Below are 27197 nucleotides of genomic sequence, written 5' to 3' on the forward strand. Positions count from 1 at the left end.
GAAAGGTTAGAAAGAGGCGCATGTATGAAAATGATTATTTAGCATGATTTTTTCAGTCTAATCCGTAATGACTTTTCCAGTACTGGTTAAAAAATATATTTTTTGCCAAGTTGTTCTACTTGATTCCCTAATAATCTTCTTTGCAACAAAATGGTATATATTTGCTTAATTATCAACTTTAAAAATTTCCAAACTTCACCCCGTAAAAATATTTTGAGCAAATATAAACTAAGGTAAGTTGTCAGGACTAGCTTCCGGACTTGGCTCTAGTATGTAATCAGGTCAGTATCATCTCTAGGGGGGGCTTGAGTTCCCTGAATAATTTCAAGAGAGCCCCCTCAAAATTTTGATTTTTTTACCAAATATAATTTGATAATGTTGGCTTAAAAAAAAGAAAACTAATTTTGAAAATGTTAGGTCAAAAAGTCGTAATTTTGAAGCGAGTGACGCTTATGTCAATGGAACATTTTATTAGATTTATATGTTGGTATAAACCAGCGTCTACATGACAGGATTTTCACTGGATGCAAACCCCCTTCAAAAACCTTTGCCTACCCCCCTAAAAAATTCCCGCCGCCTTCGGCGGTGATGTCTCTTTATCATTATTTTCACCTATTTATTTATTGATACTCTTTTCAAATAATTTATAAAGGATAACTTAAATTAATAACTATCGATATTTTGTGAATATAAAGAATTTATTTTTTAGATAATAAATTTAATTAAAACCTCCATTATTTACAATGAATTAATTATTATGGCATTATAAGCTTGCTGAAATATCTAAACCTTTTAAATTATATTTAAAAGGATAGTTTATTTGGAAAACAATGTGTATGATTGGTTGCAATATATAGATTTGGTCGATGAATTATATTATAATAATACTTAAAAGTATTAATTTTTACAGCAATAAATTTTGTCTTATTTCATCTCAAAATTTAATAGATAACCCCCTAAAAAATTTTATCTTACCCCCATGCAGCTTACCCCTTACCCCCTCAAAAAAAATAGGATGCAAACTGTTCCTACCCCTCCCGCTCATGTAGACGCTGGTATAAACAAATATAAAAATATATAAAGGCATAATTCTTTGAAATTTCTTTAATTTAAATTATTCATATAACGTTAGGTATAGATTTTCTAAATCAATAGAAACTATATTTTATTAAAAAGATTTATATACCTTAAAAAAGACTATTTTTCGCGTTAGCAAAATATTGTGAATTTATTCATAATGCTAGAGTTAGTCAATTTTGTTAGGACTAGGTTTTAAAATTTAATTGAAATATTATAGGAAATATACCAATTGTAAATTATAGCTTTAAAATAGAAATCGATAATAAATCTAAAAAAAATTTTATACAAATGTTATTAAGCAACTCAAATTTTTTTAAAAATTTAAAAAATAAAGTGGTGCTCAATTCTTTTTCAAAACTTTACCAAGTCTGCCATGGAGACCTTAAAATTGATGACGAATAGGTTTGACTGCAGCCTCCTGCATGGTATGTCCTTCATTAAATTCTATACATAGTTAAATATAACTTGCTTATGAAAATGATTAAAAATTTAATCATTTATATATTATAGTTGATAAACAAATTATACCTTTAATCATAATGTGATACAGGATAAATAAATATAAAACATAATCTTAATAACATCCTTAACTTGAGATACGTTTTATTTATATTACTCAGCAGTAGCGTCTTAGAGGAGGGAGGCATTGGCTTGAGCCCCCTAAAAAATGTGTAAGTTAGCTAAAAGGAAAAAAAAAGGTAATTTAAAATAGTGTTAACTAAAAAAAGAAAAAATTTTAGAGAGGAAGACAATAGAAAATTTGCTATGACTTTTCCCCCCTTATATTCATTGTTTCCTCTATATCACAGATCTCGTTATTGTATATTATTGCTTTCTTAAGATATTAATCATATAGATATTAGTATAATTTAAATTTTGTTATTAATTATATTAAGTAACTGAATTTTCATGACTTGATTATTAAAATATTTAAAATGAAACTCTTTTCACGTTTTAGCGTAGAATCAGCTGATTAACAATAATCTTTGTTTTAAATTTTTTTATGTATCGCAAATTTTTTTAAATCTATTTTTAACTTATGCACAACTCATTTAGAATTAACATGATCATGTTTGTCATAAAATTATAGCAAATAAATTTAGACAATATTATTTAAAACTTTGCTCAAGATTTAATTATTATATTTTAATCAACCTATATGCATCAATGTACCAATAGATTTTTATATTATTTGATTCTATTAAGACCATTGAGATTATTTGCCACCAAAAATCAGGGAAAAAGCTTCAAATTCTAAATTCAATCACAATCATAATTATACATTTTTTTAAATTTACTTTGGAATGTATGGAAATTGCATAATTTAAAGGTTTAACTTTATATACTTTTTGTATAATTCTAATTTATATTTTTTAGAAATGGATCATATTAGTAATGGCAAAGCCAACAAATTAGATCTTAAGGTATCATTAAAACGAAGATTGACACTCTTGAATAGTATAAGCCTAATTGCTGGTTCTATCATTGGCTCAGGTATATTTGTATCTCCAAAATCTGTTTTAGAGCACAGCGGGACTCCTGCACTTGCACTTCTCATATGGTTTATGTGTGGGATATTTAGCTTTTTTGGAGCTGTTTGTTATGTTGAGTTGGGATTGACTATTCCAAAATCAGGGAGCCAATATATATATGTGATGGAAGCCTTTGGCCCTTTGCCTTCATTTTTAGTTTTATGGATTGACCTGATTCTCAAGGAACCAATTGCAAAATCAGTCACCTCATTGGCTGTTGCTAGATACCTCATTGAACCATTCTTCCATAACAGTCAAGCTTACATTTGTGAGGTTATCATTGCAGTTTGTACATTAAGTGAGTCATATTTTTTAAAATTATATTGAATTTTCTATACTAATATATATGATATGAAATATTGAATTATTTTTTTTTTTGATTAAATTTTTAATATAGCATACAAATTTGTAACATAGAAGAGGGAACTATTCCTATACAAATTTCTCATTTTTTAAGCAAATTAAATTTTTCCCTATACTTCCCCACAGTGTCTACATGCGCAGGAGGGGTAGGAACAGTTTGCATCCTATTTTTTTGAGGGGATGGGCTGCTTTAATGGGGGTGGGATAAATTTTTTCGGGGATTATCTATTAAATTTTAAGATGAAATAGGACAAAATTTATTGCTGTAAATATTTTTATTATAGAATTCATCGACAAAATCTATATATTGCAAACAATCATACACATTGTTTTCCAAATAAACTATCCTTTTAAATGTAATTTAAAAGGTTTAGATATTTCAGCAAGCTCATAATGCCATAATAATTAATTCATTGTAAATAATGGAGGTTTTAATTAAATTTATTATCTAAAAAATAAATTCTTTATATACACAAAATATCAATAGTTGGTAGTAGAGATAGATTAATTTAAGTTATCCTTTATAAATTCTTTGATAAGAGTATCAATAAATTAAATAGGTAAAAATAATAAGAAAGAGACACCGCCGCCGAAGGTGCCGTGTTTAGGGGGTTGGCAAAGGTTTTTGAAGGGGGTCATCCAGTGAAAATCCTGTCATGTAGATGCTGCTTCCACTCCCCTTCTCTGAAAAAAGGATACATTAATAAACCTTATAAAAAATTAAATTACCCACGAATCTTTAAATGTAATCTGTGGCCAGATGTACTCAAAGAGTGGGCCTATCTAAAACTATCCAATAAAATTTATTATTAAAAAAGCCTCCCTCCACCCAACTCAAAATCCTGTATGTCTGACCTTATAGCTTTGTAATTACTATATTTTTTAGCTATTTAAGCCAATTTTTAGCTGGCCAAAAACTATCACTTTTGCCTTGAGGGTTTATAGCAGCTTGAATTTGAAAGAAACAACACCTTAATGTAAATAGATTTTCTATGTAGCCAAAATTTAGCTATTACCCAACTATACTGACCACACAACTAGAATATAAATATCTGTGTTATATATCTTTTTGGATATATTTGATATTTGGGTCTAGCCAATTAGCCCAGCTGAATCAGTCCATTGGTTTACAGTGTCTTATTGACAACATTAATTCAATATAGTAGTTAATTTTAATATAACATTTTTGATCATTCATTGTGACTTATGAGGCCTCAAGGTGTTAAATAACACAACGCCAGAATACAACATGTTTACTATAAAGGAGGTCTTACATTAGATTTATAATAACAAATAAGATCCTTAAAATGAAAAATTCCAAAATATTCGATTCATTTTTTCCTAATTTTTTTGCCTTGTTTAAAATAATATTTCATACAAGCAACTTTTCCTTCAATAAACATCAAATATTTCCTTTAAAAATTGAATTAAAAATTTTCAAGGGGACTTTTATTTATTTTTTTTAAGTATGATATTGTTGGTATATTTAATTGTAAACAGGGGTTCTTAATATTTGTCAGTTGTACATATTTATAGAAAACAATAAGGCATCTTAAATCAAATTATCCATGATTTTATAATCAAAATATATTATAAAAATGGTATCGAAATATTGGAATCTCTCAATTTTTCACTTCGGGCCATTTTTAAGTTTGAAATAAATCTAATATTATTAGAAATGTATTCAAGAATGTGTGTAGTTCCTTACCTTATAAATTTCAGATATTTTTGCCAACATATTTTGTGTTCTTAATATTTATATTTAATATTAAAATTAAGTTAATAGATATCTAAACCTTTGTGATGTCATCTATGAAGAAAAATCTTTAGGCGTGCATAATATTTTTCTGGTTTAGCAACACTGCCCAATATGATATATATAACCAGAGAAACTACCCACATATCAAGTGTTTTTTTTAAAGGAATATAATCCATAAAAACACGTTTAATTGACAAATAAATTATTTATAAGAAAGTTTTTAAATTTTAATATTATAAGATTATGTTTCTTTAGTCTCACTCAACTCCCACAAAAATAGCTTTTAAAAAAATATATGATATATATATTCACAACTATTACTTTAAAATATGGAAATTATTCAGAATTATAACGAGTAAGCAGACGATAAATAAATTTTTAATGCGCTTCACGTTAAAAATATTAAAATATCGAGAAATTGATTTCGCACCGCTCTATTTTTTTTTGGATCGCTTATCTTGAACATTGGCCCTAGCCTTATCTGTTTAAAAATTTGGAAATCAATCATTTTTTTTCTTATTAATTTATGACTTAATGAGGATTAGGTATTGGCAAACTTATAATGGGTAATGGTAAAAGTATTGGCCGATACTTATCGATACTTTAGTATCGCTACATGATCTCAAGTATCAGTACATCTCTGCACAAAATACTATCGACACCGAAATCCATTTATCCTATCTCTCGGACCATGAGCGAGTCTAAAGTAATTTAATTACCACCGGTCCGAAGACTATAGAAATACTGGATTGAAAAAGGAAGAAAGAAAGCAGTGTTCGTAATTTTTTCCCCAGTTTCGGTCTGGAAAAAATAGGTTCGATATGTCGAGCTCAAAAAAAATTTAATTTTTAAAATTAAAAATAGGAATTTCGCAAATTTTTCGAAATCGTTACGACGAAAATGCAACATGTGAGAATAGTTTGTGTTGTTGTTGTGAATGTTAGTTAGTAGAGAATAGAGATGATAAATTCAAATTAATTAATATCTATCACAAATCAATCAACAAAATATAATTAAAAATAGTAATCTCATAAAATTAAGGACAAACTCAATTATGCGCATGCGCTTTAATATACATATATTATTATAATTTTGCTGTTATTCGTAAAACATAAGTTTTTTTTTTAAATTTCGAGTTTATAGAATTATAACCAAAATTCGTTTTCAATTTTTTAAAGATCCATTTTGAAGGTTGGCGGAAATTTATTTAGGACTTCCGCTTTTGTTTGTCCGGCGCGTACCGTGATTTTAATGCATAAAAAAAAATATTTGAGTTTTTGTTCCCATTTGTTTAACGTGGACCCAAATCGGTTAAAATTCATCTCTCATCCAATCTTTCCCCTAATCTTTCTTACATTCTTTCCCTACATCTCTCTTCCCAATTATTCTTTCATTCCTCAAATTCTACATCGTTCGCCTTACTAATTTATTAAAATATAGTTATGATTGGAATTTCTTTTTTAAAATGATTGAAACAAAAATGAGTCAGGTTCTATATATATATATTTATATATATAATTTTATTTTATCCATTTATCATTTTATATAACTATAATACTTAAAAATAAAATCCCTCATTTTAAATTTTTTTTTGGCAAAAGAAATTTATAGTTCTTTTGATTATCAAAATCTTTTTATAAAATTAAAATTTTTGTATAAAATTGCCAAATTTCTGATGGTTGCTTGCACGTCCGATTTGAGTCGATTTTTAAGAACGGCGACCTTTGTATGTTATACAGAAAAATATTAGGCCAACCTGAAGATTTTGCTCGTGTGCCTTATTTTACCTCTAATACAAAAAATTAATAATGTTTTAAAACTCCTAAGACCTCGCCTAAACAGGAGTAATTGATCTTGAGAAGGATGATTGAAAATATTCTTCTTACCTCAAGATACACAAAATATATACGCAAGTATCACACAGTAATAACAGTTAGATTTTAAAAAAGACCTTTGTATGTTATACAGAAAAATATTAGGCCAACCTGAAGATTTTGCTCGTGTGCCTTATTTTACCTCTAATACAAAAAATTAATAATGTTTTAAAACTCCTAAGACCTCGCCTAAACAGGAGTAATTGATCTTGAGAAGGATGATTGAAAATATTCTTCTTACCTCGAGATACACAAAATATATACGCAAGTATCACACAGTAATAACAGTTAGATTTTTAAAAAAAAACGGAGTTAGACCTTTGTCTTGAGAATAATGAGTGATTGTAACTCAAGTAATTTAAATTCCTCAGATGTTTGGACATCTATTCGCGAAATCTCAAGGCATGGGCAATATTTAAATCGAATCATTTCTATAAAATTACCATTAAAAAAAATTAAATCGCCATTTTCTACGAAGAACTTCGTTAATATAACGAGAAAAATGTAGTGCTGTAAACATTTCAAAAAAAAGGAACGCGTTCACGTTCATATACCGTTCAAAATATTATGATAAATTTTTTTAAATTTAATTTAATATAAATAAACATATATTTTTTAATACAATATATTTTAGCCATGTTAAAAAATAATGTAGTTTTATTTTGATAATATAATTATAAATAAAATATAATAATATAATATAGCTTTATAAAAAAAATTTCTTATTAAATTTTAATAACAAATTGTTTTCAAAATAGTTTATCTGATAGACAGGAACACTTGGCAGTTAATACGGCATTAGCTATACTAAAAACGCGCTCTACAGGGGCAGATGAGGGGATTGTGGTATTATACTTAATAAACAGCTCTTTTGACGTGTTAATTAAAAATATATTGTTTTGTTAATTGCAAAAAATTGAGATAAGTTTTCCTACTCCAATCCATTCTCTACTCTCGACAAAAAAAAAGGACATCTCGAAAATAACAGTTTTCAAGGGTTTTAAAAACTTTTTTTTCAATAACGCTATAAGTTTATTTTTAATAGGTTCGTTCTGTGGACGTTTTATCCATGGCCATTGAAGTTTGAATATTGGATGTATAATTGCAGAAAGAACATATTGATCTTTATATATATGTTCAAATCTTTAAAAAAATAAAATATATGTAATTAATTGAGAGTGATAGGTTTAATACCTTTTATTAATACGACGTCTATCAATGGTTGACCGTATTTGAGGCCACTAATTTTTTTAATTTTAAAATAACTATCGTTATTGTTGGGTCAAATATCCCAAATGCATTATTTCTTCAAATTTAATGATTTAATTTAGTTATATCATATAAAATCAAATAATTAATATTAAAATCAAATGTCGTTTTAAATTGGAATCTGAAGATTTTGACAATATAATACTTTTTGTCCACATTTTACACTTGGCAAGCATTGGATTAGTTCCTTCAATATAGGATGTTAATGTAAAACATTTATCATATTTGGCCATAGTAATGATAATTCATCTGATTTTGGATTTTCAGAATCAGATGATGAGGATTAAATAATAATATCCATGCTTATGCTAATAAATTAAATTAAAATATAAACAATAATATTCAAATTAATAAACTATGTGTTAAAAAAATTGAAATGTGAAAAGGAAATACACAGCCGATTAAAAAATATATTAATACATTTTTTAAAAAAAATCGGAAATATTAAATTTTCCAAATAAATACAAATAAAAATATTTTTAAAATTGAACGAACGTTAAATTCGAACGCGTTCGTCATAAAAAGGAACGCGTTCACGTTCAAAGTTCGTCAAAAATAAAAGGAACGCCGTTCATCATTTTTTTCAAAAAAAACGAACTTCGTTCACGAACGCGTTCATCATTTTTTTTCAAAAAACGAACTTCGTTTACAACACTAAAATAAATGTCATAAAGTTTCTCACGATAGCATTTTCGAGAGAATAGCATTAAAAAAAGTCATCTTAGCATCACGTGACAAAGATCATGAGGATATCATTAATTTGAAACGTTTTTACCCCCCCCCCCCCACACCACTCCTTTCTTCCTGACCAAAATAACGATTGAACCAAATCAGAGCAAAATAATTATGATAAAATCGCGCCATTTTTAAAAACCGAACTTTAATTTAAACACCTCAAAACCCCGGGGGATTCCTTTCTTCTTCAATCAATTTTGGGGGGGGGGGAGAATTAATTACCCAAACTTGTAATTATTACTTTGACAATTTATCACTTTTTAGGTAGAGACATAAAAAAATAAATAAAAACTTTCCCCATTCATTTATATTTTTTTTTGTATATTTATTTTTATGCCTCTTTAAAAAAAATATAATTTATATTTTGAATAAATAATAAATTTTGATTAATATCTTATATAAATAAGCCCAGAGGGGACATAAATATAATTTTCATTATATATATAAAAAAAAAAATTTTTTTTCCTCTGTATAATATGTCGACATAAAATAATCTTTTATTAAATTTTATTTTATAATGAATATGCTTGATTTTTTTTTTAAGTCAAACATTATATTTAAAATTTAATAGATTCCAAAAATCATGAATAAAAGATTTTTTTTTTAATCTCGGAAGATTTTTTTTGTTGAGAATATGCTTCTCAAATAATGAATTTTAATATCATCCTTTTTTTTCCCAAAATAAAATTCCAATTGTTTTAAAACTAAGTTTATTATAAATGAAATCCTTAGATTAAATTTTCTAAATTTTATATTTTGTAGTTATTGCTTCAAGATTTTTGGGCAAATAAATTTTCAAATCTCTTTTACAAATCCAATAACGGAACGATCAAGATTATGACCAAAAATAACATTATGTAAGCCTAAAGATTTTAAGCTCATAGCTGGCAACAATGCTTAGGTCTTTTATTTTTTGGCTAAAATCTTAATAGCCATTTTGAAAAATCGACCCAAATAGGGCTTTTTAACCATTAATAGTGAGTGCTTTTTGCACCACCCCTTTTCTCCCAAAACAACGCCCCCCAAAAAATGTAACTTTATGGCCATCGAATAAATGGATCCGATACAAAAGCGAATACGGGCCGAGTATCGAACATGAATAGCAAAATTTCGTTATTCACAGAAAAACGAATAATGTAGCAAATTATTCGTTTCGTTTCACCTAAATAACCGGGTTCTGGTTCCGTTCCGATATCCACAGGTTCACGGATACCGTTTCGGCAAGTGAATTCTTAAAGAAAGGGTGGATGATTTTAATCGAGGAACAATAAAAAGTGGAGTTAAAATAAGTTTATTTGAAGAAGAAGAAAAGAAAGAAATATTTATGACAAATAAATAAAATGAAAGATCAAAGGGGAAATCAAAGATTGGATTGCCTTAAACCGGATATGCCGCATCCTAAAAGGATCAAAAATAAACCAATTTTTTTTTATGTGATTAATCTAAGTAATTTATTTATTTGTGTTAAACTTAGTATTAATATTTATAAAGATGTCACGTTTTTAATAAAATATATTTGATTTTAAGTAAAATGTTAAGATTGGATTTTTTTAAAAAAAAATTAGATGATTTAATTAAGGCACATAATTTTTTTGGCTCAAAATTTTGAGAAATTTTATTATTTGGAAAATCACAAAATTGAACTTCTTTTCTTTTTTTTACAAGAATTGGAATTTTAGGTTAAAATTTTGAAAAATTATGTTTGACCATTCTCAAATCATTTATGCCACCTATTTAAAGGAAAACTGATGTGGGGGGAGGGGGGTGGAAAAGACTCATTTTTACCGGTTCGGGTTTTAATATTCATATTGACCGGTACCGGATAGTATATAGTTAATTATTCTGGTTGAGCCAAATATCCCGGATCATCTAGCGGATTTAAGAATCGTAAAAAAATCCACCTATTCGATTTGTCGAGACGGGTTTTAACAAGTTGGGTCGACAGGTCCAACGCGTCTAATTAGAAATAATGGTGACGCGAACGTGATCTTAAAAATGGCCCTTAAAAAAAAGCTTTTAATATAATATTTTAAAAAATATTATTCCTTATTTGTTTTATAAAACAATCAATAGTATATAATAATCGTTAAAAAAAATATATTAAAAAATAAAATAGCACATCATCATTCATTAGTTTATAACAGAAGAAGGAAAAAAAATCTAAATTGAGTTAGAGTTTTTATTATCTCAGTGGATCGATATGCATTTTTTTATTATTTTTTTAATTAACCCCATTTTGAATTTGTTGATCTTTGGTTTGTTAATTACTATTAGGAAAAAAAAAACATTTTTTTCATTTCAAAAAACAGTTTTTGTGTTTTCTTCCTTTTTTTTCTACATAATTAACTATAATACCCATGAAAAGTATCGTAGATATTTGTATCTAATTTCTAATAATTTAATTTAATCTTGATAGATTTAAAATTTAATTTAATCTTGATAGATTTAATTTTATCCGAATTTTTAATTGGTTATTATTATTATTCCGTTTGATTTTATTTACCGCGAACATCATGGATGATTTGATATTGATATAGACGAAGGTTCAAGAAGATACAAATTATAGGGATCTGAAAGAAAGTGAATCAGATATTTACAAGGGCACACTGTGAAATACAAATATAAAATGTTCCATTCAACTAATAATAAAATAGTTTGCTAAGTGTAAAGAATGCTCTAAATTTATAGATGGCTCCTTTACAAACTTTCTCTTACTACAATTTTGTGCCAAGCATCTAAATGTATATTATGAAAAATATCAGATACCTGCAGAGAGATACCATTTGCACACCCGGCCCGTTTTAAAAGCTAATAATGGCGATTTAAAAAAATACGGCTCAGCCAAAGATTCATATTCCAATTCTATATCATCTTGTTAAATTTGGAAACTTTTTTTTAAAATTTTAATATAAAAAGAAAAATTATATTAAATCTAGAAGATGATATACAAAAAAAATACCCATCTCTTTAATTAAAAGAAGATGACAATTTATTTTTGTATTAAAAGGAAGCACGTTTGATTCCCAAATATTGCAGCGAATTATTTTCGAATTTTAAAGGTATCCAATTATATGAAAGACAGGCGTAATATAAGAGATATGTTAAATAATTTTTAAAAAAATAAGAAATATTTATTAAATTTAAATGTTTATTTTTTACCATTATCTGGAACGTTTAGTTAGTTTTGCAAATATGAAAAATAGGCCAAAATCGTCGTTAGGCTTAAATGACAAATTATTTGAAAAATTGATACTACATATTTTAAAATAATGATGTTAAATTATTTGATTTTGTATTTACTAATTTGATGTATTTCCCTCTACTGTTCTTTTATATTAATACAGTTTTTAAAAAAAATATATATCTTTATATATTTATATAAATATTTTACCTATTTTTTACCATAATTACATAATTTTTACCAATTTAATTATCGGATATTTTATATATTAAATTTTAAAAAAAAATAAAATAATAACAATGTTATCTTAGATAATATATGGAATATTAATTAATATTAAATTTAAAATTTCATGGGAAAATTGTCTGAAATTCATAGGGTAAGGTATTCCAAACATGATGGAATACATTTTTGGTAATATTACACGTGCAGGAAAAATTGACGCTAACATAAACCAGATCTTTTCAAGTAAGTAGTTTAGGAAAGAAAAGGAGTTAGCAAAGCTCTCTAATATGGGTAATAAGAATATATTATGTCATTAAATCTCATATACCTACCTCATGTGGTTAGTCAAATTATATAATTGTATCGCATTCTTTCTAATCACCAAGGGAAGATCATCAGTCATTGGTTGGGGTCCTAGAGAGCACGGGGGGGGGGTAGAAAGTTAGTAATAACAAACTATTAAAAAAATAAGGAGAAAGAAATACTTATCCACAAATTAAATTCAGATTTTAACCATTGTCTAGATAGGAACGGTTGCTAATATTCTTTCAAATGTATAACCATTCCTGCAAAAATTATCCAATCTAAACCATGGCGCATAAATTCATAAAAAGCATATTAAAAAAGAAAAGGGAAAGAGGAAAAAAAAAATCAAGGTTATTGAATTGAAGAGAAAATTTATTCTAAAAAATAAAAAATCTTATAAAAATTTCAAAATTTTTTAATAATCATAAACATTCATTACACATTATAATAAATAATTAATTATTTTATTAAAAAATTTTTTAAAAAAAGTAATAATATAATATATTTATTTATTAAAGTGTGAATGGAGATGGGAAAAATGTGATTATATGGAAATTCAATCTTTATTTGCTATAAAAGACTAGCTAGATGTCAGTAGAGAGATACCGTTTTTTAGCCGTTTGTCTGATCCGATTGAACCGATATTGACTCTATTTGAATGATAAAATTTAGCGGACCAATGCATGGGGTTCGAAAATTTGAGTTTCATAAGTTAAAAAATTGTTTAGGAATGTCGGAAGGTGAAACAACGAGAGCTCAATATTTTATAATTTTTATTTTAAATTAAAGATGAAAAATAAACCTAATTTAATACTAAATTTAATATATTAGATTGAGATTATTTTCATTTTTGTAAAAGGAGTATAAAAAAAATAATGAATTAATTTTGTCAGTTGCATGTGAACTTTTTTATAAGCTGGAGTGACTCTGGAACGGTTTGGGATGCTTAAAATAAGATGCTATGAGAGATTAAGTATAAAAATATTTGTGTATTCATTTTTGGTTACTCTTTCAAAATGTTTTTAAGTGTCCACCCCAATAAAATAGTTGCAATTGATATAGGAAGGGGTCATTGAAGTTTTTTTTGTTATAAAGGGGGATAAAAAAGGAAATTAAGTTTCTGGTGATTGTAAATCATAATTTCGGTAAAATAAATAATATAAATTGATATGTATTATTTATTTAATTTAAAAGCAATAAATAAATAACAATATAAAATCAATATATTTTGAACAAAGAGTAGTTCCATCAATCATTAATCCATTCTCTTTATAATTAACATAACAATATATTTTTTTTATGCTTTCAAAAATGAAGGTACTAGCAAAATTGAAAGCTCTTGATACTTAAGTAAGTAATATATTATAATTGGCATCTGGAGATGTCATTATATTAATAAATCCATCAAGAAATTTTATATTATAAGTCTTATAGGAAAAAGTTTAGGGAACTTACTTTAAAATGGCAGAATGTAAGCTGATTCTTTCTTTTATAACGTTAATAGTTACAACATATGTTTTTCAAATTTTATCATATACTTTGGCTTGATTTTGTAAATAACGCAACGCTTGAACATAATGAACAACGCTTATTCACTTTATACTCTTGCAAAGTATAAACAGCCCTAGTTCGAAACATTAACTACAGATAGATTCCCTTACCAACAGCTGGCCAAAATTTTACAAATAAAGAAGAAATAAATATTTTATAACCCAACAAATCACTTTTTTTTATTTCTAGGGGATTAATGTTCGGGATGCGTTTTCGTCTGCTCATCCCTTTAAAATCGTTCTGCTCACCCAATTTAAGAACTATATTTTATAATAGAATAAATTTGATGACAGCTATCATGTAATATGTAATACATTTATTTCGCGTTCATTCAACCATATTTATTATTTTTTTTAAAAGTACATTGTATTTTGCTTAAAACATCTCTTTTTTTAAAAAAACAATCACTTATGTATACCAGGGCAGTAACCTGCAAGGCTAACATTTACAAGTCCGAGTGTGTTTAAAAAATGCCGGTCCGACCCTGGTTGTCAAAAATTTTTCTAGATCTGGCCTGTATACCTGGACCTGGCGGTTTGCTCAGGTCTGTAGGTCTCTGTTATACACCAGATCTTAGGGCTACCTCTTATTTGGTTTTTTTCTTCTTCTACGTATGAAGTTGGCTTTTAGCGGAACTATCGTTATTTGATATTTGCTTTTTCGAATTCGAATATACGGAAAATTTAATCGATCTCTTATATTCTTTTCTTTAATCCGAAATTCCGGTTCGGGTCAATCAGTATCCCAATTGACCTAAATTCTTTTTCGCTCGACGCGAGATTCGAGCAGGTTAGGTGTTACAATTTTTCGCGGTTTTATGCTATTTTATATTTCGAGAAACAAGAATAATAATTATATTTTATAAAATAAACATATATATATTATTTTTTTAAAAAAAAATTTAAACATTTTATCGAGATGTTAAGTAAGCGAAACTTGAACGAGCAGCTGGTGAAATATTAAATTAATTTTTTTTATATTTAAAATAGGGGAAGAAGGTGGGGTAGTTTAAAATGGGGTAAAAGAGATAGATAAATATACGACGCGTTTTATTTAATTAAGAGACGTCATTATTTTTGCCGTTGAATGGTTTCTTTGCGTCATTTGGCGAGACGTTTAAATAAAAAGTATATAAGGCCTCCTTTATTGTAAACGCGACGCGATATCTCTGATACGATGCGTAATTTATTGCTATACTATAAGCATAATTGTATAATTTATCACTTTTTGTAATTTACGAATCGTTTGAGCGACATCGAGGTATTTCGCGCTTACTATAAACAAGGCCTCTGATTGGTTTGTTATTTTAAAGGGTAAGAACTAATAACGTCGATATTAGATGGGGTACATAGAGCCATCTAAAAACTTTGGGGAATCCCCTAAAAAAGATTTATGAAATCACCCCCTTCCCCCTCACCCTTTAAGATTAAATATAGCTACCCTCTGGTTTTGGGCGGTTGACAACCGCACGAACGATCGACAAAAATATAGACTTTTTGGATTGGCAAGCCTCATTTAATCGAAAGACCAACAGTTTTTTTAAAATCCGACGGCTCTTTATTTTGTGTGAAGGGTTTTCAGTGAGAGACTGAGAATATGATCGGTCAATAAATTTTCTATTGTTTCAACTGATAATCAATATCGATGGTTTCGATTTTTGATCCAACCCGGTTTTATAGGCCGGGCGGCCTAAAGGAAACTAATTTTAGTTGGACCAAGCTTTTATTAATAGGGTAACCGAATTTATTACCTCCCCCCCCCCAACCCTCTAAAAAAAATTATTCCCCTCTAAACTACATCGATTCTTTTTCGTTTATAATATTTTTTGCCGTATTCCGTTTCTTGAAGCTGCGGCGGAATCCCAAGGAAACCTTAGAATAAGTTCGCGTTTTTTTTCTATTTTGAGGGCAACCAAATTTTTTTTTCATTGTAATATCTATGCTAACGAATTATAATTGCTCAAGTATATTATGTAAAAATAATTGGAAAAAAAAATGGCATCTATTTGATTTTAGACTTTTGGGAATGGCTTTGAGAGCCTTATTTTGGAACTTAAGGAGATTAGGGCAAATGTAGATGACGATAGATTATTGTCGAATCAAAAACGGAGCTGTTAATTTCATATTTGTATACCAGCCAAACGTTCGAATATCAATATAGGGGTGAGTAGAAGAATACTATAAAATAAATCGCTTTATCCACCTCCTGGATACTTTTATAACTCAAATCAATGAAAGGTTCTTGATTAAATCTTCCAATTTTATTATCGCAGGAATATTTTTACAATTTTGATAGCGAAAAAAAAAAAATTAAATATTTCTGTCAGACGATTTTTATTGTGAGGATGTTAAAGGATCTCTTGATGCATTACTGAGATAGCAGGTATAGGTAGTGGAAGGGGGGTAGCGAAAGAATTACGGTGTTTTAGGTGTGGGCAGGAAGGGTATATGAGTCGAGTATGCAGGGGTGAGGTAGAGATAAGGAATAAAGGTTTCGGAAGATGTTTTAGATGTGGAAAGGATGATCATTTAATTAAGGATCCGTTTCGGCACCAATCGTAGTAATCATATCGATTGTAATGGTCGTTAAGGTATCAAATATGTTGTATCAAATATGAATATATTGTATCGAGTAAACAAAATCGGTATCTGTGTATTTTATATAAATAATAATAGTTATTATTATATTTCTTTATTCTAATATTTTGTATTATCCCCACTCCCTTCTGAAGTCATGTTCCACATTTTTCCTGACTCTCCACATCTAAAACACCTACGAAAGCCTTCTATATTCCTTATCTCTACCCCACTCCTGCATACTCTACTCATATGTCCCTCCTGCCCACACCTAAATCACCGTGCTGAATGCAAACTATGATTTAAAAGGTTAACATAGTAAATGTTCCAAAAAATGTTATAGGTTGCTTAGCATAATTTCGTGCATATTTTAGACTATACTCTAATAAATTAAAATTTACCTTAGTACTTACTATCTACCATTAAAAGCATCTTCCTTTTTTTTTAGAAAAATGACAACATACCTCAGAAGTACTACCTATGAAGATAAACATAGGGAGTTTACGTTATGCGCTATATCATTAAAAAAGTAGCTCAATCCCAAAGAAGATTGAATTTCATATTATAAATTTGTAATATGATTCTTAATAATTATTTTTCCTTTGATGATATTTCTTAAAAGTTTTTTTGTGCATTAATCTAAATTTCAGGTTATTTTTCGATACATTTTATTTTATCGATAGGCACTAGTGCTAATCCTAATAAATTTCTGAAGTTTAAGATGTCCTTCAATAACTCCTAGAAATTTTTTTTTTAATTACAACCCCCCCCCCTCATAGTAAATTCCTGCATACGCGTCTAATGCTTTATTTTTTATATTATTATAACTTTTAATATAATTAATTATATTTGTTTTGTTAAATATAAAAAAATAAGCAACAATAGATATTCCACAAAATTATATTATCTATGATAAAAACATGAAAATGAGTTTAAAATTTAAAATTTTTTGCATAAAATATAATACCACGAAAAATGATATTCACACAAAAAAAAAATACATTCTTTTGAACCCTGCATTTAAAATGAGGGTTCGGTCTCAGTAAAATTTGGGTTCTCAGCTCTGATTTAAAATTATAAATAAATAAATATTTTGAGTTTGAGAATCTTAACTTATTAGTATGTGTTGTTAAACGGCTGTTTTGAAGCGACTTTTTAAAAACGGCTACCTCAATATGTTAGCTAAAAAAAAATTACCCGTTAATTATATCCTTTTGTATATGACTAAGTTTGGAACATAATATAGAAATGGTCCATATTACCCCTACGACATTTTTTTTTTTAAAAAATTATTTTTATCATATATGTGAAGAAAAGGAAAATTGCTTGAGGAAAAATCGCTCTAAATTTTACTTTTTTTAATATTTTGTTATATTGATTTTTTTTTTCATGTCGAACATAATTTACAAGTTGATATATTATTTTTCACTAATGGGGGGAAGGGAGGGGGATAAAGCGGAAAGGGTTAGGTTTGGTAAGATGGTAATAAATCGATTTTTAAACTTAGAATATATATATATATATATTTCGGAAATAAATTAATAGATGATAAGAAGAAAAAAAAATTTAAATGAATATTTTATTTTTCATAAATTATGATTATTAATTTAGCCCTCCTAACCTACATCAACTCTGTAAGCGTCAAACTCGGTGTTAGAATCCAGGATTCCTTCTTCTACACCAAGCTCATAGCTCTGGCCATGATTATATTCATCGGATTGATTCAATTGAGCAACGGTAACCAACTCTTTTTCTTTTAAAAAAAAGAAGTATTGTTTAAGGGCTTTCTAACCATATCTAATTTTGGTCGGCATTTGTGCTGGGGTTCGAAATATTATTATTGGGTACTTTACAACCTCTTTTATATTATCACCCCCCCCCCCCCCTCACAACCATTTAAAATGTAATCAGATGACCAGTGGTATCTCTTTCTAGCATGCAAATTTTTTATCTTAGCATCTTTTAACAGGAAGCGAGCTAGGACGACGCCTTATTTAGGTGTATTTCTCGCGCGTAAATGAAATAAAGATTTATCATATTTGCCGACCAGTTAAATATTATCAGCTGTTATAGTGCTTTGTATCCATTTTTTACATTTTTTTTCAGGAGATAATTTAACTCTTCATTCATTCATTCATATTGTTTTAAACAAAAAAATAAAAATTACAATCTAGGGCATAGGGAAACGTTGAAGGCAGGCCTATACCTCAAACCCGAGTCCCCGGTCAAAATCGGTTTAGCCTTCTATTCTGGTCTTTTCGCTTATAGCGGATGGTAAACAAAAAAATTATTTCATTTAAAGTTTTTAAATTAACTGGCGAACTAGAAAAAAAGAGAAATTTCAAAGTCCTTTAGCTTAATTTTTTTTCAGAAAAATACTCATACCACTCTTTAGCCGATACCGATACTAATATGGCATCAACCGTTGCTACAACCGATACTGTATATCGGCTGGATCTGTGCATTTCTGTTTTTTTTATTAGTTTTCTTCGAATGCGAGCAAAGAAATTATACGATTCGATTATTCAAAATTTAAATAATTTGTGTATTCGACAAATTTTCGAATAATTCTTATAATTTGATGGAATATTCGAATTATTCGAAATAATTATTTAATATATTTTCGAATTAAATCTATCATTTGTCATATTTTTTTGATAACCTATCAATCTGACAGGTAATCTTTGAGTTGATTTTTAAAAACGGCTAAGATTTTAGCCGATTATTTAAGGCCTAAAGATTCTGCTCATACGTGGAAGAAAGGTTTGGACCTCCATTTTTCAAATCTTGAGGGTAATCTTAATCAGGGCCGTTTTTTAAAAAATGGACCTTTTAACAAAACTACTGACAAGTGATGTGATTGACAAAGTTGTACCTCAACTACTTATGAAAGGCTTTTCTTAGTTGGAACTAATTTTCTCTCATAAAAAAAATCAATAAGATTAAAAAAAAAACTTTATCGCCTTAAAAATTGGTTTTGGCATTTTAAACTAACTTTATTATGTATTTTTAATTTCGTTAACAACACTCGTTCGTTCGCACTTTCTTTGTCGTCTGGTTTTGTTGAACGTCTCATGAACCGAATTCCAAAAACGGCTGGCTAACTCGAATACTTTATCCTAAAAAATAGATATATCAAGTGAGCTTGAAAATTTTGCTCATAGATTGGTCTAAAAGGGTTCGGACATATGTTAGCTAAATCTCGAGGCTCACTTAGACAATATTTTTCTGGCTAAAATAATTGAGTTAGAAATAAGTTTCAAATCCAGTCGTTAACAACACTATGTCATCGGTATAACTTGTTTAAAAGGCGCAATAAAAAAAAAGATGAATTATTCGAATAGTCCTAATCGAATACGAATAATAAATTATTCGATTCGTTTATTCGCTATTCGGGTTTGTATTATTTTTTGAGTCGGTTCTGATTTATAGGAAAATCCGGCGCGCCTTTAGGACACAACAACTTTAAATCATTTCTTGAGCTAGTTTTTGTTCTAAATTTTAAAATCGGATTTTACCGGAAATATATTCTATCATGTTTGGAATACCTATCTTATGAATTGTAGACAATTTTACTGTTAACCCTTTTGAGTCATTTATTATTTAATTTAAAAAAAAATGTATGGAAAATTTAATAAAAATTATATTAAGTATTTGAAGTTCATTGAAGAATCGTGTGAAATTTATAGGTTAGGTATTCCAAGCATGACGGCATACATTTCTGGGAAATTCAGATTTTTAAAAACCCGTTAAAAAAAAAATTATGTTAAAAAATGTGGGTTATACAAATTGTTCTCAAGGTATCTATCAATGTATCTAGTTACTTTTAAAATTTTAACAAGTTATTAGTTGTCTTTCGAATGTAACTTTTAACAACATTAATGATAAAAAAAAAATACTTTGGAAAAATGATATCTTTTACTATATTATTTAAAAAAAACTATTAAATCGATTAACAGGGAAGCGCTTAACATGTCCTGCGAGGAAGTCAAGAATCTCAAAAGGTAAATAAACATTTTGATATATCATTTTATTCGCATATACGATTGCGTAATGGGAATTAGAGATGTGCAAAGTTAGGCCCGGCCCAAATCGGGCCTAATTCTATTTAAAATAATATGGTTCGGGTCAAGCCGGGCCGGGTCGGGCCTCATATTGTAAAAATTTCGGGCCGGGTCGGACTTTGGAAATTATATTGAATTTTTTATGTAAAATAAAAATATTAGATTTTATTTATTGAAACTAAACTACATATAACAGCTGTCTTTTATTTGTAAATATAAAAATAAATTTCTATAATTTAAATTAATTTGGGCCGGGGTAAAATTTTTTTAAAAAAATTTAGGGTTCGGGCCGGGTTGGCAAAATTTTTTTAAAAAAAAATTTGGGCCGGGCTTGAAAGGCCCGATGTAGATCACTAATGGGAATGACAGTGGAAATTGTCAAATTATATTAATAATTTTTTTTTTTTTAAATTAATATTCTAAAACTATTCCTATTTATTCCAAAATATTTTTAAATTTTTTCTCTAAGTTTGCGTATCATTTTCCTTGTGGAATTTCTTTTTTTAAAAAAAAATTTATTTGTTAAAATATTAATCAATCTGCGAATCGGACGATTTTTTTAACGAATTATTCGATTCGAATACGAATAATTCAAATTTATATTTTTTTTTGACGTCCAAATTAACTTCTGCATTTTTTTGCAACTTTGAACAGATTGTGACGCGCTCTTTAAAAAAATGAAAGAACAGCTGATTTAGACATGATAAGAACAAATTTATATCATTAAATTATCCCGCCAATTTATTTTCCTTTTTTATGAGAGCAATTTAATAAAAAGTATATATACTCAAATCGTAGTTTAATATTGGAGAGATATAAGTGGAGGTATAAACTCACGAACGTGATTCGTTTATTATCGCGTCAATTCGATATTTTTGATTGACGTCTCCATAATAAGATCAGTCAATTAACCCTCGCCATACACCTTAATATATATATACTTTACTCTGATATTGGTAGCCTCGAAATATAAAATGCTCTCTTACATTCTATTTATCACTAAGATCCATTTTGCAGTTTTATTTCAAGAATATTTTACGAATTTTTATAAGGTGTATATATATATATTATATGAAGAAAGAAATATAGATCATAAATAATGTCATATAAATTTTATTTATTAAAAATGCCATTCATAGATAAAGTATATATTTTATGAAGAAAGAAATATAGATCATAAATAATGTCATATAAATTTTATTCCATTATTAAAAATGCCATTCATAGATAAATCAAATATTATTTAAAATGTCTTTATTAAATGTATGCAATTTCCAATCATCATCCAAAATAAACATAAATACATAGAAATTATTATTTTAATCAAATAAAACAAAATAAGCACACTTGATTTTTTACTCTTAGAATCGAAATATATTTTTACGGGCAAAATGTCAATCTCAATTCAAATTATAGTTGACTTGAAGCACTCAGATATTCAATTCTGATACTTATTTTATATTTTTTTTAAAACGAAAAGAAATTTACCCGCCGCTATATACATATCGCTAGGGATAGTGACCATCGTCTACACGCTAGCTAATATTTCCTATTTCACTGTGCTTAGTAGTCAAGATATTATCGATTCCGAGATTGTCGCTGTCGTAAGTCTCATATTATTTTCCACCAACTATAGGGAGAATTCTATATCCCCTAGGCCAATGAAGATAATACCCCCTTCCTCTTCTACCTAACCAAAACTACCCATAATCCATATTGATGATTTTGCATCATACCCCCCCCCCTTCTACCTTTGAGCAAAAGGCCTTCCTATACCACACTTTTTTAAAAAAAAAATTCTCGAAATTTTTACTTATCAATATTTTTGAAATTATTTAATCAGTATAAATGTTAATAATCAGTATTTTAATTTTCCCCATTTTAAGAAAACTGACCCTAAAAATTATCTAAAACCTAACTTGAACCATGTTTAAAAATTGTGTGAATCCAAACCAAACCCACTTTTATTTGCATTTCTACAGGTTCTACTGGCTCAGTACATTTTACCTTTTGCTTTCCCAAATTTAACATTTTTTTATTACCATTAGTGTTGCGAAATAGCTCAATTTGATAAGCCTTTTAAAAAGGCCTAACTCAGTATTTTATCCAGAAAAAAATATTGCACACGGCTGAAGATTTTACTTGTAGATGGGCACAAAGGTTTAATATTTTTCTGGCTAAAAAGATTAAGTTTGCCGTTTTTAAAACTCTGCTTTAATGGGATGAGTTTGTATCACTAATTACAAATCCTAATTTTATATTAAAATCAGAGTTGTTAAAGGATCTAGATACGATACAAGTATCTAGATCCTGTATCTAGATATAAAAATGTGGTAGATAGATTTTTGATTAAATAATCTGTATCTAGATATTATTTTAGACGTTGTGTCTGTATCTAGATCCATTTAAAAAGTATCTTTTAACAACTCTGATTAAAATATTTAATTTCACTTGATTTAAAATTTTTTCAAATAAAATTAGGGTTGGGCCTTGCTAATTGATTACTTTGCAACTTCTCCGATAATTACTTTAAAAAAAAAATTTTTTTTAATATTATTTTTTGGAACTTTCTAGTACATCCCGGGAACGTTCTCTGGATCTTCATTCCCTTTCCTTTTCACGTATCACGATTTTACCTAAGTTCCCTTCCAATTGAAATAATAATTTAAGTTGAGATTTCAGGAATTAAATAATTTGGTCATCTTAAGTTAGCGGTAAAGACTTTTTTAAAGATTATTTATTTAAAGTTCGTGGAGTGAAATGATCACGTGATAAATATATTACCGATTTGTACATAATAATAATATCGTGAAATTTATTTTCCGCAAATTACAGCGCACAATTTGAGCGTTTACGTTTTGCCGTAATTTTTAAATAAAAAAATAAGTAACGCATCCCTTGTTTAAATTGGGGTTGTCTTTTTATTAATATCCGTCTATTCAAAATTTTAAATATCTAAAAAAAAAAAGGATTTGTCTTTTATATTATCGTCTGCGTTCTTATTTCTTTAATTTTCTATTCCTTTTTTAGGATTATAAGTAAGTTATTTATATTACATTATTATATATATATATATATATAATATTGCAAAGAAAAAGTAATGAAAAGCAAACCTATTTGCGTTTTTTTTTAAAAAATGGTTTCTAACGCCAAACGGTAAATTTTACCAATTTGCACGAGGCCATTTTGAAATGGATTATTTGCGCTTGTAACGCATCGTTTGAGACGCTCAATTTGTGCGCACTATTATTACTTTTGGAAAATAGTGAAATCGCCTCTTTGTCATTGTAACTAGCTCTCACTTCAAAAGTAACTTTTAACAGCATTCGTATGATTTATAACCATTTTTTTTTTTAAATTTCAGACTTTCGTTAAGCACACCTTGCCCGTTTTGAGATATATCATGCCCTTTCTCGTCACTTGCTCAATCGTGGGAAGTTTAAATTCCACCGTGTTTCATTCTGGAAGGTTCATTCTTATAAAATTAATAATACCTAAAATTTATTATATTTTCTTTAAAATTTGTAACTAAGGTCACATTTTCTTTTCCAAAAAAAAGTAAGTTACAAATTTTATCATAAGAAAACAAAAAAAATTTGAACTTAAACTAAACTACATGATTGATAAGCGTTGTATATTTAACAGTACAGAATAATTAACATTTAAATATTGTTCTTTCGTTAAAACGCCTGAGCTGAAAACTTATAGAAATAATTTTAATTCCAGGATGGATGACTTCATAAATTAATTGATAAACTTATTTATTTATCAATTTATATTTTAAATAAAGAATGTATTTCTCGGCCGCCAGGGAGGGCCATTTGCCTACTCTCTTCGGTATGCTGAGCATCAAGAGTATGACACCTATTCCGGCATTACTTCTAGATGTAACATTTTTCACACCTTTATATATTACGAATATAGTTGTTGTCAAAGATTTTGCTAATTTTAAAAAAAGTTAAATCAAAATTTCAAGCAAAGAATATTACCATGATAGAAAGACCTAGTATTATTAAACGGCTCGTTTTGAGCCGATTTTTAAAAACGGCTAACTCAATATTTCATCCAGAATAGTATTACGCAAGCCTGGAGAGGAACAAAGGTTTGGACATCCATTTTAGCTAAATCTCGAAACTTAGGCTTTTCTGACTAAAATATTGAGTTAGCCGTTTTTAAAAATCGGCTCTAAACGAGCCGTTTAACAGCCCTAGTTTGATCTTCTTTTAACCAATCTCGAGGCTTATACCTTTTTTTATAAGTAAAATCTTAATTGTTATTTTTTTTAGAAATCGGTTAAGTCTAGGTTTATGAATCATATTTTTATCAAATTCCCTGATAGTGCATAAATAAAGGTGATAAAGTTTACACCCCCCCCTCACTAATTTATATTTTACACGCATTTGCGTTAGATCATAACCTAATTTTTTATAAATGCATATAGTGCATAACAAGCATAGTCGTGCTTGCCTTGAGCGGAAACGATATTACAAAAATGTTAGAATTTTACGGGTTTCTGAGGAGCGCGGCTCTAGCTTCGGGCGTGGTCGCTCTGCTTTGGTTAAGATACAAAAGACCTATGCTTATGAGACCTAAAAAGGTTACTAAATTTTTCCATTTTTTTATAATATTGACAACTAGCATAATTTTGAAAATTTAAAGATATTTATGGTTTTGCGTAATTTGCCATTTACTTGTCCTCCTAACATCCGAGAAAATGTTTTAAATGTTTTTTGAATTTGGATTTATCTTTATTAAATTCTCAATAGAAATATTTATATTCTAATATTGATGTAAAGATACGACTCGATAATATATATCATTTTATCTCATAACCCTGCATTCACAGTGTTAGCGCAATTTTTTTGTGAATTATATATAAATACATAAAAATAAAGCATATTTTGTATACTTTCACCTCTTTGCGCAAGCTATGAATGAGGGATAAGCCAATCATTACAAACTTATTATATTTATCACTAAAATAATTTATTTTAAGTTCCCGATAATTTTCCCCATAATATTTCTCCTCATGTCCTTGTTCATGACCTTCGTTCCCTTGTATCAAAATTACGTTATGGGATTGATAACACTAGCTTTACTCCTTTTGGGTGCGGTCGTTTATCGTCTTTTCATCCACAAGGAAAAATTTAACCGGGCCAGGAAGCATTTGCTCGGTCGCTGTATGGTCAATTTCACTGAAACGTCTCAAAAAATTTTAAAAGTTATTCATGTCATTAAATTAATTTTTATAGAGGGAAAAATTTTTAAATATCAAATGATTTTCCTACTTATTTTTCTTTTCTTTTTTTACTGTTATGTTTAAAAAAATGTTAATCCCCTGGGTTCGATATATTTTATCTGTATTTGAGATAGAGCATTTGGGGAGAAATTTTATTACGTTAAATCAATTTTGAAGTTGGAGGGGGAGGGGGTCTAGTTGTAGTTTTGAGTCATTAATTTAGTAAATAATATCATGCATGACAGGAGGTCGGGCGCACTTTTTTAAGCCATAATCTGTGTACTACTTTTATAATTCTTTCACCATCTAAAGATAGATTTAAATTATTTGCCAATTACTAATCGAGTGAGGTATCATTTCTATTTCATACATCTAAATTGATTTTTTTTTAAAAAAAAGGTTATACCCTGCGAAGTTGAGCCAGACTACGAAAAATTGCTTTTAGAGATGAGCCGATAAATCGCGGGTATAATTAGAACATATATCAAAAAAAACTCCGAAATGAATAGAGAAAAATTCAAAGTTAAAAGAAAGAAAACACGCTTAATCACTTTTTTTTGTCTTTCCATATTCGAATAATTATTTTTTTTTTATATAAACAATGTTACTTAGACGAGTATTATTAATTATTATATGAGTGAATGAATATAATATTAAAATCGTAATTTATTATTTTTCTATAAAAAAAATTGAATTTATATTTTTTTATTAAATCCCCCGCCCCCCCCCCCTATCCCTTCTCTCTTTACAACGCATTTCAAATGAATCATATTTTACTAATTTTTGCCCAGTCCTCCCTCTTTTTTTTATATAAAAAAATTATCCTGACGTCTTCATAGTTAATTAATAATCCAAATTTTTTAAAAAAATCACATCTCCATTATGCAAGTCCTTATTAAAATATAAATATTGTATTTAAAGTTGTTTCCTATTCATTTTTTATTAAAAAATATTCAATCCAATCATTTATTTGATAATCCTCTTTTTACATTAAAAAAAATCTTTCCATGTTTGTTACGTTTTTCTAATTTGCTTTAAACAAAAAAGAGTGATAAAAAAAGTTAGCAGACCCCCAAACAAAAAAGAGTGATAAAAAGTTAGCAGACCCCCCCCCCCACCCCCTTTTAAAAAAATGGAATCCAAACTTTACCATAGTCCTAGATCCACCTATCCTTTATCGTGCAATTTCCTTAACCCCTCTCCCACCCAAGTTTACCCATTAATTCAAAAAAATGGTAAGCGAGTAGCAGCGATTGTCCTCTATTTACCGAAAATCTTTTGTATAAATTACTTATATTTTACCCATATTTCTATATCATTTTTTTCTTATATTTTTTTTTAAAACTAAAAAAAATAGATTAGTTTATTTTATTATTATAAATCATAATTTATATAATAAAAATATAAACGTAAAAAATTATATTAAAATTTTTTAAAATATAT

General features: G+C 28.0%; 1 protein-coding gene across 1 annotated transcript; it reads left to right on the forward strand.

Moving 5' to 3' along the window:
- Positions 1-2121: 2121 nt before the first annotated feature.
- Positions 2122-27105, forward strand: LOC135929994 (Y+L amino acid transporter 2-like). Its single transcript, XM_065466751.1, has 11 exons — positions 2122-2410; positions 2458-2910; positions 18063-18188; positions 18626-18725; positions 20411-20455; positions 21996-22119; positions 23880-23983; positions 24306-24402; positions 24957-25112; positions 25512-25736; positions 26154-27105. The coding sequence occupies exons 2-11, from the start codon at positions 2460-2462 to the stop codon at positions 26211-26213; spliced, it is 1488 nt and encodes a 495-aa protein (XP_065322823.1). The 5' UTR covers positions 2122-2410; positions 2458-2459; the 3' UTR covers positions 26214-27105.
- Positions 27106-27197: the final 92 nt, after the last annotated feature.

This window comes from Gordionus sp. m RMFG-2023, chromosome 5 (assembly GCF_954871325.1).
Source record: "Gordionus sp. m RMFG-2023 chromosome 5, tfGorSpeb1-WG-v2, whole genome shotgun sequence".
NCBI classification, from domain to species: domain Eukaryota; kingdom Metazoa; phylum Nematomorpha; class Gordioida; order Chordodea; family Parachordodidae; genus Gordionus; species Gordionus sp. m RMFG-2023.

Coding starts and splice junctions, on each gene's coding strand:
- LOC135929994 (XM_065466751.1), top strand. CDS start 2,460: ATGGATCATATTAGTAATGGCAAAGCCAACAAATTAGATCTTAAGGTA. Junction 25,113..25,511: donor TGCTTATGAGACCTAAAAAG/GTTACTAAATTT, acceptor ATTTATTTTAAG/TTCCCGATAATTTTCCCCAT. Junction 25,737..26,153: donor CGTCTCAAAAAATTTTAAAA/GTTATTCATGTC, acceptor TTTAAAAAAAAG/GTTATACCCTGCGAAGTTGA.